Raw genomic sequence first — 13,155 nt, 5'->3', positions numbered from 1 at the left:
ATCTTTCATCTCAGAAACATTTGACACATTTCAAAATAACAGAAATGAACAGGGGATGGGGTTATGTTGTCTTCTACAAAGTGTTTCAAATGTTTATTAGTATTTGGCTGATTAGAAGTTCCCATTAGCTGAGCAAAATTGCAATTGCCTAAAGTCCAGGACAATTCATTTACACATTTCTTTCAAGAGTTCCTTTTTAAAATGGACCTTGACATCCTTAGGTGTGGAATTCCAGGAGCAACATATTAGCAGTGCAATCCAAATATTAACTTTCCAGAAAAGGTCAACTTACAATTTCTGACATCAAGTGACTCGTGGCAGCCACTTTTGGTCATGTAGTTTCTTGTAAAAAGCAGCTCCTTTTTTGAAACAGTTCAATATGTCATTGGTTAGCTGGTGAATTTATAGGTCAATCTCAGTCTTAATTTCCCATCATCATGACAAGCCTTTGATTTCATATTATTTTGTTATCCAGATTGAATACAATTTCCAATTTTTACAATGTCCTCTTAAATTAAAAGAAATATTGAACCAGGAAGGATATGCTCAATACAAACCACTAGCAGCTTTAAATGTAAGTATGATTTTTGCATCTGGTAGTTATTTATAATAATGAGTGCACCCCAGTAGAAATTGTCTGGTTGTATTTCAGTAAACCTTGCTAAGGTACCTTACAATAGGTTATTCTACATCCTGTGGAATTAGTGGGGCGATGCTACAAAAAACTTAGCAGAATTCCCATAGGCAAAAAGATGTTTTTCATGGCTGGGGGTCTGTTTACAAGCTGGTTACTAGTGTTGTCCACAAGGAGTTGTGTCAATCAGTTGTAATGTTGACCTGTATAGGTCTTAACTACTGTGAATGGGTCTTGGAGGCCTGCCAAGTAGGCCTGACATTCCAGCTTGTCACTGGGTGCTTTCCTCCAGGCAATTGATCCGTCCCCTCAACACATTGGGAAATTGGAGGCTGGCTAGAAAATTTCCAGGTAGCCTCTTTGATCCTTGCCCAACAAAGCTCTTAATGAGCGTAATTACGTGCCTGCTTTTGGACGTGAATGGATTTCCTGGGGTCCAGGCACTTGACATACGTGGTAAGGAAGCCGGTACACCAGCCGGCCTTGCAATTTTCTGTCCATTTATGATGCCAGCATCAGCCACTGATGTTAAAACCAAACTTCCCTACTGCACTGCTGCATTGGTTCACCTGGGACAGATAAGATCACATCAGAATTTGACAACTGGTGCAGAGGGCCAAAGACCCTCCCAGGTAACTCTGGCGACTGTACCAAATCACAGCTCACCTAAAAGTTTCAACGGTGCAAGATATCCAATTTTGCTTCATCACATCATCACTGAAAATCAGTTCTGAATATACTAACGAAATATAACTGGTACATCTATAATCGTGCAGAGTTCAAGCATAGCATATTAGATCTATCTTATGAGCCACCTATTTAAATCCTTTATATCATTCATGGCGAAGAACACATGAATTGTAAAAGATAACTCCAATGGTTCATCTAATCATTTCAACAGTTGTGTTGGTAACGGCTGTTTATTCATTTGTCTATTTGAATCTGTTGAGGTGTTTCTGTTTTATCTTTTAGGCAATGATGCACTTCAATCGAGCAGAGCTTTTGAATCATCCAGTTTGTACCCAGTTTCTTAAAATGAAATGGTATGCAGGGGGTTGGATTATGAACAGTTTGTCAAGATGTCCTGATATAATTCTTTAACATGTTTGGAGGTTCTTAACTGAAACTTACAAACTATTATTCAATACAAATTCTGAACTTCATACATTATTATGCACGTCAGTCTTTCATTGTAAAAATTGAGCAGGGCGCTGGCATAGTTGGCAGACCCAACTTTTACTGCTGGCTCATATTGAGATCAGCAACAACAAAGGTCCAATGTTTAAATCCATGAGAAAAGAACAAAGAATAATACAGCACAGGAACAGGCCCTTCAACCCTCCAAGCCTGAGCTGACCATGGTACCTGCCTAAATTAAAACTGTGTGCACTTACGGAGTCGATATCCTTCCATTGTCACCCTGTTCAAATATTTGTCTAGATGCCCCTTAAAAGCCGCTATCGTACCTGCTCCCACCACCTCCCCAGGCAGCACGTTCCATATATTTACCTCTGTGCAAAAATCTTGCCTCGCACATCTGTTCTAAACTTTTCCCCAAGCACTTTAAACCTATGTTCCCTAGTACTTGACTCTCCTACCCTAGGAAGGAGCATCTGACTATCCACTCTGTTCATAGCACTCATAATCTTGCAGAATTCTATTAGGTCCCATCTTAAACTCCGTTGTTCCAGTGAAAACAGACTGAGTTCATCGAACCTCTCCTCCAAGCTAATGCCCTCAATGCCAGGCAACATCCTAGTCAACCGCTTCTGTACCCTCTCCAAAGCATCCACATCCTTCTGGTAGAGTGGCGACCAGAATTGTATACAATATTCCAAATGAGACCTAACTAAGGTCCCGTACAGCTGCAACATGATTTGCCAATTTTAATACTCAATGCCCTGAGCAATGAAGGCCAGCATGCCGTATGCCTTCTTGACCACCCTATCCACATGCGTTGCCACTTTCAGTGATCAGTGGACATGCACGCCCAGATCTCTCTGCCTGTCAATACTCACAAGAGTTCTACTATTTACTGTGTATTTCCTACATGCATTGAACCTTCCAAAGTGCATTACCTCACACTTGTCCGGATTAAGCTCCATCTGCCATTTCTAAACCCAAGACTCCAACCAGTTTTTATCTTGCTGTATCCTCTGACAGTCCTCTTCACTATCCGCAACTCCACCAATTTCTGTCGTCTGTGAACTGACTAATCAGACCAGCTACATTGTCTTCCAAATCATTTATATACACTACGAACAACAAAAGTCCCAGAATTGATCCCTGTGGAACGCCGCTAGTCACTGCCTTCCATTCAGAAAAGCACCCTTCTACTGCTACTCTCTGTCTTCTGTGCCCAAGCAAGTTCTGTATCCAACTTGCCAGCTCTCTTCTGATCCCATGTGACTTCACCTTTCGTGCCAGTCAACCATGAGTTACCTTGTCAAAGGCTTTACTGAATGGAAGCACAGTGTTTGGCACTTTTGCTTCACAGCTCCAGGGTCCCAGGTTCGATTCCCGGCTTGGGTCACTGTCTGTGAGGAGTCTGCACGTTCTACCCGTGTCTGCGTGCATTTCCTTCGGGTGCTCCGGTTTCCTCCCACAAGTCCCAGAAGATGTGATGTCACCCCCCGCCCCATCGAACTGTGCCATACAACCTGAAGGCTTCTCAATTCATCGGGCGGATTGCACCTCGTCATCAGGCAAAGCGAGGGGTTTGCCTCCTCGTCAACTCTTCCTGGTGCTTGGATGTAGTTATCCTGGTGACCTACTGTTCCCCTGACCTGGAATACCTGACCGTGAAGTGCCGCCCATACTATCTTCCATGTGAGTTCACTTCAGCCGTTATCACAGGGGTCTACATCCCACCCCAGGCAGAAGTGAAGAAGGCGCTGGATGAACTGTACACAGTTACAAACAACTATGAAACAGAACACCCGAAGGCCTTTTTCATTGTGGCCGGGGACTTCAACAAGGCCAACCTCACGAGTGTACTGTCAAAATTCTACCAGCACATCTCCTGTCCCACCAGCAACAACACTCGACCACTGCTACTCAAAAAAATCAAGGGCACTTACAGTTCCACCCCCTGACCACACTTTGGAAAATCTGACCATAAGATGGTGCTCCTTCACTCGGCATACAAGCAGAAACTCAAGCTGGAGAATCCAGCTAAGAAGGTTGTGCAGTGCTGGATGGAGGAAACAGAAGAGCTCCTACGTGACTGCTTGGAGACAGTGGACTGGTCCATATTTAAGAACTCCATGACCAACTTAAATGAGTATGCCACCACCGTCACAGACTTCATCAGAAATGCGTGGACGACTGCGTGCCAAAGAAAGCAGTACGTACGTTCCCCAACCGGAAACCATGGCTCAATCGCAAGATTGACTCCCTACTGAAGGACAGATCTGAGGCGTTCAAGTCAGGCGACCCTGATCTATACAAGAAATCCAGATACGACCTCCGCAAAGCCATCCGAGATGTCAAGAGAGAATATCTGACCAAGCTAGAGTCACAAACTAGCGTTACAGACTTCCAGCAGTTGTGGCAAGGCCTAAACAACATAACGGGCCACAAAGCGAAGCCGAGCAGTATTGCCAGCAGCAGCGCACCCATCCCCGATGAACTCAATGCATTCTATGCTTGGTTTGAGCAGGAAATCAACGATCCGCTGTCGACTGCCCCAGCAGCCCATAACACACCCATACACAGTATCACAGCTTCGAAAGGCAGATCGGCCTTCCTGAAAGTCAACCCTCGGAAAGCGATGGGTCCGGTTGGGATCCCTGGTCGTGCACTTAGAGCCTACGCGGACCAGTTGGCAGATGTGTTAGCCGACATCTTTAATCTACTTACTCCGTTCCGAAGTCCCCATCTGCTTCAAGAAGACCACCATCATACCGGTGCCAAAGAAGAACCAGGCAACGCGCCTCAATGACTACCGTCCGGTGGCCCTGACTTTAATCGGAATGAAGCGCTCCGAGAGGTTGGTCATGAAGCGCATCACCTCCATACTCCCAGAACGCCTTGATCCACTGCAATTTGCACACCGCCGCAACTGGTCCATAGCAGACACCATCTCCCTGGCCCTACATTCATCCTTAGAGCATCTCGACAACAAGGACTCCTACATCAGACGCCTATTTATTGGCTACAGCTCTGCCTTCAACACCATAATCCCAGCCAAGCTCATATCACAGCTCCAAAACCTAGGACTTGGCTTCCCGCTCTGCAACTGGATCCTCGCCTTTCTGACCCACAGACCACAATCAGTAAGAATAAACAACAACACCTCCTCCACAATAGTCCTCAATACCGGGGCCCTGCAAGGCTGTGTACTTATCCCCCTTCTATACTCCCTGTACACACACGACTGCGTGGCAAAATTTGGTTCCAACACCATCTACAAATTTGCTGACGATACGACCATAGTGGGCCGGATCTCGAATAACGACGAGTCAGGAGGGAGATTGAGAACCTAGTGGAGTGGTGCAGCGACAACAATCTATCCCACAATGTCAGCAAAACTAAAGAGCTGGTCATTGACTTCAGAAAGCAAAGTACTGTACACACCCCTGTTAGCATCAACGGGGCTGAGGTGGAGATGGTTAGCAGTTTCAAATTCCTGGCGGTACACATCTCCTAAAATCTGTTCTGGTCCACCCATTTCAACGCTACCACCAAGAAAGCACAACAGAGACTATACTTCTTCAGGAAACTAAGGAAATTCAGCATGTCCACATTAACTCTCACCAACTTTTACAGATGCACCATAGAAAGCATCCTATCTGGCTGCATCACAGCCTGGTATGGCAACTGCTTGGCCCAAGACCACAAGAAACTTCAGAGAATTGTGAATACCGGCCAGTCCATCACACGAACCTGCCTCCCATCCATTGACTTCATCTACACCTCCCGCTGCCTGGGGAAAGCGGGCAGCATAATCAGGGACCCCCTCCCACCCGGCTTACTCTCTCTTCCAACTTCTTCCATCGGGCAGGAGATACAAAAGTCTGAGAACACGAACGAATAGATGCAAAAGCAGCTTCTTCCCCGCTGTTACCAGACTCCTAAACCACCCACTTACGGACTGACCTCATTAACACTACATCCTGTGTGCTTCATCCGATGCTGATGTTATGTAGTTACATTGTGTACCTTGTGTTGCCCTATTATATATTTTCTTTTATTTCCTTTTCTTTTCATGTACTTAATGATCTGTTGAACTGCTCGCAGAGAAATACTTTTCACTGTACCTCGGTACATGTGACAATAAACAAAATCCAAATCCATATCCAAATCCAAAATCTGTTAGGTAATTTAAAAATGAAATGAAATGAAGATCGCTTATTGTCACAAGTAGGTTTCAATGAAGTTACTGTGAAAAGCCCCTAGTCGCCGCATTCCGGCACCTGTTCAGGGGGGCTGGTACGGGAATTGAACCGTGCTACTGGCCTGCCTTGGTCTGCTTTAAAAGCCAGCGATTTAGCCCAGTGTGCTAAACCATCTCAAACCACAGGTCACCTTCCCCAAAAACAAACAAACAGAGGAAGAAGCACACAGCCCCAGGCGACAGAAGGGGGAATGGGGACATCAGTCCCCCGACACATTTTTCTCCCCTGCCTCCCTTTGTCAATCCAACAGTAAAAAAATAAAATAAATCTCCACATTGGAGGAAAAGAAAATCCTCCACTCCTCCAACTCCCACTCCACCCGTATTCCCAACTACTGCAAATCGCCAGCAGCTCAGGCCATGGGGACAGGATTCTATGATATGCGTGGACATGATTAGTCACTGCAAGCATGTACTCAGAAAATGGCATCCTTGCCCTTTACTTTCCATCCTTTAGCTATCACTCTCTCGTACTGTCATTTTATCTTTAACAATGTAGGAAATATAACACTTTCTAACAAGGTGCCTATCTGACATTTTATCCATATACTTGATACTTGCTTCGAGCAATATGATTAAATCAGTCAAGGCTGACATGCCTTTATAAATTGACATGCTCATGATTTTACATAATTGAAGAATCATAGAATCTGTACAGTACAGAAGGCAGCCATTTGGCCCATCGAGTCTGCACCAACCCTCCAAAAGAACACTCGACCTACACCAATTCACCCGCCCTATTCCCACACCCCACCTAACCCACATATCTTTGGTCACTAAGGGGTAATGTAGCATGACCAAATCACCTAACCTGCACATCTGTGGACTGTGGGAGGAAACCAGAGCACCCGGAGGAAATCCACTCAGACATGGGGAGAATGTGCAAATTGCACACAGTCACCCAAGGTTGGAATTGAACCTGGATCCCTGGTGCTGTGAGGCAGCAGTGCTAACACTGTGCCACAGTGCCGCCCTATGAGTAAATACTTAACAAGAACATAATGGATTAGGCCTTATTGGACATGCCCCATTAATTTTTATTTTCGGAACCTATCACTCAAACCACTCTTGCACCACAATTTGCAGGAAGTGCGTGCCGATGACACTGTGGTGATAGCACTGTGTCATCCGGCACCACATTGAATGATGGGATCAACAGTGTATCTCATACGAACATATGAAGATATGAAATAGGAGCAGGAATAGGCCACTCGGCCCCTCCAACCTGCTCATCCCTTCAATAGGAACAATAATATAACATATAAGAATAATAATAACAATATTTTATCAATGCAATTCAACGTTTGAGAAAGAGACTCAGGAAACTAAGGAGTGTGATTGAGAGTGGATTAAAGTTTAATCAGGTAGAGATAGAAAAATGAAAGAGGAAAAGAGCGATTGCATTTAGAGAGAAAGAAAAAAGAAGCTGAAATGAAAAGTAAGAAAAGCATTTAAAATGTAATATTTTTGCAATAGTTTAAATTCTTAATGTTTCTGGGCCAGAGAGATTGTTTACCATTAACATAAGAACATAACATAAGAACTAGGAGCAGGAGTAGGCCATCTGGCCCTTCGAGCCTGCTCCGCCATTCAATGAGATCATGGCTGATCTTTTGTGGACTCAGCTCCACTTTCCGGCCACAAGAACCCTTAATCCCTTTATTCTTTACAAAACTATCTATCTCTATCTTTAAAATGTTTAATGAAGGAGCCTCAACTGCTTCACTGGGCAAGGAATTTTATAGATTCACAGCCCTTTTGGTGAAGAAGTTCCTCCTAAACTCAGTCCTAAATCTACTTCCCCTTATTTTGAGGCTATGCCCCCTAGTTCTGCTTTCACCCGCCAGTGGAAACAACCTTCCGCATCTATCCTATCTATTCCCTTCATAATTTTATATGTTTCTATAAGATCCCCCCCTCATCCTTCTAAATTCCAATGAGTACAGTCCCAGTCTACTCAACCTCTCCTCGTAATCCAACCCCTTCAGCTCTGGGATTAACCTAGTGAATCTCTTCTGCACACCCTCCAGTGCCAGTACGTCCTTTCTCAAGTAAGGAGACCAAAACTGAACAGGTGTGGCCTCACTAACACCTTATACAATTGCAGTATAACCTCCCTTGTCTAAAACTCCATCCCTCTAGCAATGAAGGACAGCATTCCATTCACCTTCTTAATCACCTGTTGCACCTGTAAACCAACTTTTTGTGACTCATGCACTAGCACACCCAGGTCTCTCTGCACAGCAGCATGTTTTAATATTTTGTCATTTAAATAATAATCCCTTTTTCTGTTATTCCTACCAAAATAGATAACCTCACATTTGTCAACATTGTATTCCATCTGCCAGACCCTAGCCCATTCACTTAACCTATCCAAATCCCTCTGGGGACTTCCGGTATCCTCTGCACTTTTTGCTTTACCACTCATCTTAGTGTCATCCGCAAACTTGGACACATTGCCCTTGGTCCCCAACTCCAAATCATCTATGTAAATTGTGAACAATTGTGGGCCCAACACTGATCCCTGAGGGACACCACTAGCTACTGATTGCCAACCAGAGAACATAAGAACATAAGAACATAAGAACATAAGAACTAGGAGCAGGAGTAGGCCATCTGGCCCCTCGAGCCTGCTCCGCCATTCAATTAGATCATGGCTGATCTTTTGTGGACTCAGCTCCACTTTCCGGCCCGAACACCATAACCCTTAATCCCTTTATTCTTCAAAATCTATCTATCTTTACCTTAAAAACATGTAATGAAGGAGCCTCAACTGCTTCACTGGGCAAGGAATTCCATAGATTCACAACCCTTTGGGTGAAGAAGTTCCTCCTAAACTCAGTTCTAAATCTACTTCCCCTTATTTTGAGGCTTGCCCCCTAGTTCTGCTGTCACCTGCCAGTGGAAACAACCTGCCTGCATCTATCCTATCTATTCCCTTCATAATTTTAAATGTTTCTATAAGATCCCCCCTCATCCTTCTAAATTCCAATGAGTACAGTCCCAGTCTACTCAACCTCTCCTCATAATCCAACCCCTTCAGCTCTGGGATTAACCTAGTGAATCTCCTCTGCACACCCTCCAGCGCCAGTACGTCCTTTCTCAAGTAAGGAGACCAAAACTGAACACAATACTCCAGGTGTGGCCGCACTAACACCTTATACAATTGCAACATAACCTCCCTAGTCTTAAACTCCATCCCTCTAGCAATGAAGGACAAAATTCCATTTGCCTTCTTAATCACCTGTTGCACTTGTAAACCAACCTTCTGTGACTCATGCACTAGCACACCCAAATCTCTCTGAACAGCACCCATTAATCCCCACTCTTTGCTTTCTATTAATTAACCAATCCTCTAACCATGCTACTACTTTACCGTTAATGCCATGCATCTTTATCTTATGCAGCAACCTTTTGTGTGGCACCTTGTCAAAGGCTTTCTGGAAATCCAGATATACCACATCCATTGGCTCCTCGTTATCTACAGCTCTGGTAATGTCCTCAAAAAATTCCACTAAATTAGTTAGGCATGACCTGCCCTTTATGAACCCATGCTGCCTCTGCCCAATTGTACAATTTCCATCCAGATGCCTTGCAACTTCTTCCTTGATGATAGATTCCAGCATCTTCCCTACTACCGAAGTTAAGCTCACTGGCCTATAATTACCCGCTTTCTGCCTACCTCCTTTTTTAAACAGTGGTGTCACGTTTGCTCATTTCCAATTCGCCGGGACCACCCCAGAGTCTAGCGAATTTTGGTAAATTATCAGTAGTGCATTTGCAATTTCCCTAGCCATCTCTTTTAGCACTCTGGGAAACATTCCATCAGGGCCAGGAGACTTGTCTACCTTTAGCCCCATTAGCTTGCCCATCACCACTTCCTTAGTGATAACAATCATCTCAAGGTCCTCATCTGTCAATTGCGTTAAGAATCATCACATTGTTAAAATGGTACATACTCTATTCATTGCTAGATTTAACTTTCTACCACAAGTTCAATGTACAAGTATATAAATAACGAGTAGATGTGGTTTGTTCAAAGGTGGAGTGGCATCAACAAGATTTTGGGAATTCACAAATCATAGCATATCTTTCCATCTTCTGAACTTGCTGGATGTTTAACACATTAAGAAAACATATCTCGCTACTTGATTGTTATTTTTCCAGCAAGATCCTCGCATGCATGTACTAGTAATCTCCATTTGAGTGTTGGCATAGAAGAAGGAAAGAATGGTTTTGTTTTTTGTGGTTAGTTTTGAAATTTGCAAGGGACTAATGAACTTGACTTCTTTTTTTTAAATAGGCAGGCGTACGGACTTAGAGCACATATCATTAACATGGCCCTCTTTTCATTCCTACTTCTACCATTAACGTTCCTCATTGTTGTGTCCCGAGCACATGCTTTTGACGATGCAGTACCGAATACCTCCAATTTTACTGACACAGTGGAAGTGGACTGGAAGGAATATCAGGTGTGTTCATGGGAAAGCCATTCTTTAGTTCTTTATGCAAAGTAGTGATTGTTAATGTATTATCTAATTTTTCCCCAAACCCTGATGAGCCAGGAATCTTACACAATTAATAAAAGATCTGAATATTTTTTTGAGCTTATTCTGTATTTTCTTCACTGCCTCTTTGATTCAACTGCCTCCCCAATTTTAGTATCATCTCATTAGTGTAAGAGCTGTGCAAGTTTCATCTTCTCATTCCACCACTTGAAATGAAATGAAAATCGCTTATTGTCATGAGTAGACTTCAATGAAGTTACTGTGAAAAGCCCCTAGTCGCCACATTCCGGCGCCTGTCCGGGGAGGCTGGTACAGGAATCGAACCGTGCTGCTGGCCTGCTTGGTCTGCTTTAAAAGCCAGCGATTTAGCTCAGTGAGCTATGGTGTGTTGCGTTTTAATGATTAATGTTAACAACACTGAAGAAGCTCGACACCATCTTGGAAATATATCATCGTTCCTTCACTGTCGCTGAGGCAAAATCCTGGAACTGCCTCCCTCACAACTCAGAGACTGCAGCGGTTCAAGAAGGCAGCTCACCACCACCTTCTGAAGGGCAACTAAGGATGGGCAATAAATGCTGGCCTAACCAGCGACGCCTACATCCCGTAAATTACTTTTAAAAAAAGTCACCCATGACAGAATATATTGGTGTCGCTCTGAAAATCAAAGACAAAACATGTAGAAGAAATAATTGAGCCTCATTATTTCATTTCAATAACATTCACTGTGCCTTCCATGGAGTGGTGAGCGTGACATATTTGTTCAAGTAATATTTACAGTGTAGCTAAGATGCATTTGGCAGTCATCTGTGTCATGGTGGTTCTCTTGAGGACACCTCCAGAGGTTGTTGCCCCTGCTTCCATCACGGGACCCTGCTGCACATATAGGGTGGGATATTCCGGTCCCATCCGCCCTAAGGACGGAAATTCTTGCCTGAGGTCAATGGACCTTCCAATGGTCCATCAAATTGTCTGTCCCACCTGCGATGATTCCTGCGGTGGGCGGGACCAAAGCATTAACCCATGCTCCCTCAGTCAGAGGGGTGACAAGGCAGAGGCTAATGAGGGTGTACCATGAGGAGGTGGCATCAATGCTCTCCTCTATGACATTCTTGGCCCTTGTTGGGTGTGCTGGATGCCTGGCAGAACACATCAGTTTGGGTGGAACTGGCATTGTCTCCAAGGACCTCTGTTCCACCAGTGACACTGCCTGACCCATGTGACTCAGCTTCTCATGGACCCCATGGATGTCAGCACATACTTCCTATACTGATGAACAAGCACCATCATTTGATGTGACACACTTAAAGACCAGCTCAGACATTGGCATTGGACTTGCCTTAGAGGCTAATATTGGGATCTGCATGTGGTGAGTCATCTGGCAAGTGTGAGCTATGGTCAGGCCAGAGGAAAAGAATGGTTCAGTGGTCAGTCACTGGAGGATGAAGTCACACATAATTTCTGCTTTAGATAATTTAGGTGAGGACTTTGATGGGGCGACACTGGGGTGAACATTGATGAGGATAACCACTGACACATTGGCGCACTGTGTGGCCGCCAAACAGTCTCCTGACATTACCAAGGAGCATGGAAGAGTCTGGTTCAGAGTTTGCAGAGGGTGTAGAGCTTTCCATCTCCACATCTTTTGTTCTATCTGTTGTGTTGAAGATCCAGAGGCACTGCTTCCCCCAAGCCTGTTGGAGCATGTGGGTGCAGAGATCATCAGATCCAATGCTCTCACTGAGAGGATGCAGTGACACTCTCTACCAGATCCTCTGCTCTCACTGAGAGGATGCAGTGACACACTCTATCAGATCCTCTGCTCTCACTGAGAGGATGCAGTGACACTCTCTACCGGATCCAGCAACTTACCACAACACCTGCAAAAACACTGCACAGCACTTACAAGAGAATATGCAGTAGCAGAAGTTAATGTGAATCACCTGACCCATAGGTTGAGTGACTGGCACTTTTACTAAATTTAGTGCTGATGTGTGCATGTTTTTTGCTGAGTGACAAGTGAGTACATTGAGTGGATCTGCGTGGTCCCATTTTGTAACCGTGTACTAACTCAGGCAGTCCAGCAGTTCAGAGCCTGATCTGCCAGTTGGAAAGTTTCTGGAGCATGTTTGACATGCCTCACCAAAAGCATGTGTGTCTCATAGGGAGAATCTCTGTCTGTTCTCACTCGCAATTTTGCACCATCTATCTCTGGAAAAGCAGGGTAAGGTGCACAGACTACGAGCAGAATTTTCTGTTCTGGAGATTGTGTGGTGGCGGGCGGGATAATCAGTGTGATCGCTGCTGGCTGTAGGGCTGGTTTCCCCCCCCCCCCCCCCCAGATGGTCTGCTTTGCAGCTTATACATTAACAAGCAGCTTATTAAATCTCACGGCAGGTTGGACTGGGATTTATTCACCCCGCCATTACCTCATGGGTTTGAAGGTCTGGATGCCAATTCACATTCTGCAGGCCAGGACTTGTTGTCGCGAGTGATAGCCCTCAGAAGAAACAAGCCCCACTCCCACCGTGGCAGGTTCAGTGACAGCCCTTCTGAGAGCCTCCTGCAGACCGCCCAGGGGCAGTGGAAGGTTTTTTATCCCAGAGATGGCAGCA

General features: G+C 44.7%; 1 protein-coding gene across 1 annotated transcript in view; it reads left to right on the top strand.

Moving 5' to 3' along the window:
* Positions 1–13,155, top strand: part of trpa1b (transient receptor potential cation channel, subfamily A, member 1b) — a 163,080-nt gene that overhangs the window by 100,240 nt on the left and 49,685 nt on the right. Inside the window, exons 18-20 of the mRNA XM_038808471.1 lie at positions 476–574; positions 1,607–1,677; positions 10,336–10,504. Of these exons, the coding sequence (XP_038664399.1) occupies positions 476–574; positions 1,607–1,677; positions 10,336–10,504 (339 nt within the window). The remainder of the gene's footprint in view (positions 1–475; positions 575–1,606; positions 1,678–10,335; positions 10,505–13,155) is intronic.

This window comes from Scyliorhinus canicula, chromosome 10 (genome assembly GCF_902713615.1).
Source record: "Scyliorhinus canicula chromosome 10, sScyCan1.1, whole genome shotgun sequence".
NCBI lineage: Eukaryota > Metazoa > Chordata > Chondrichthyes > Carcharhiniformes > Scyliorhinidae > Scyliorhinus > Scyliorhinus canicula.
Note: the sequence above shows the minus strand (reverse complement) of the source record. Positions and strands in the feature narration are given on the sequence as shown.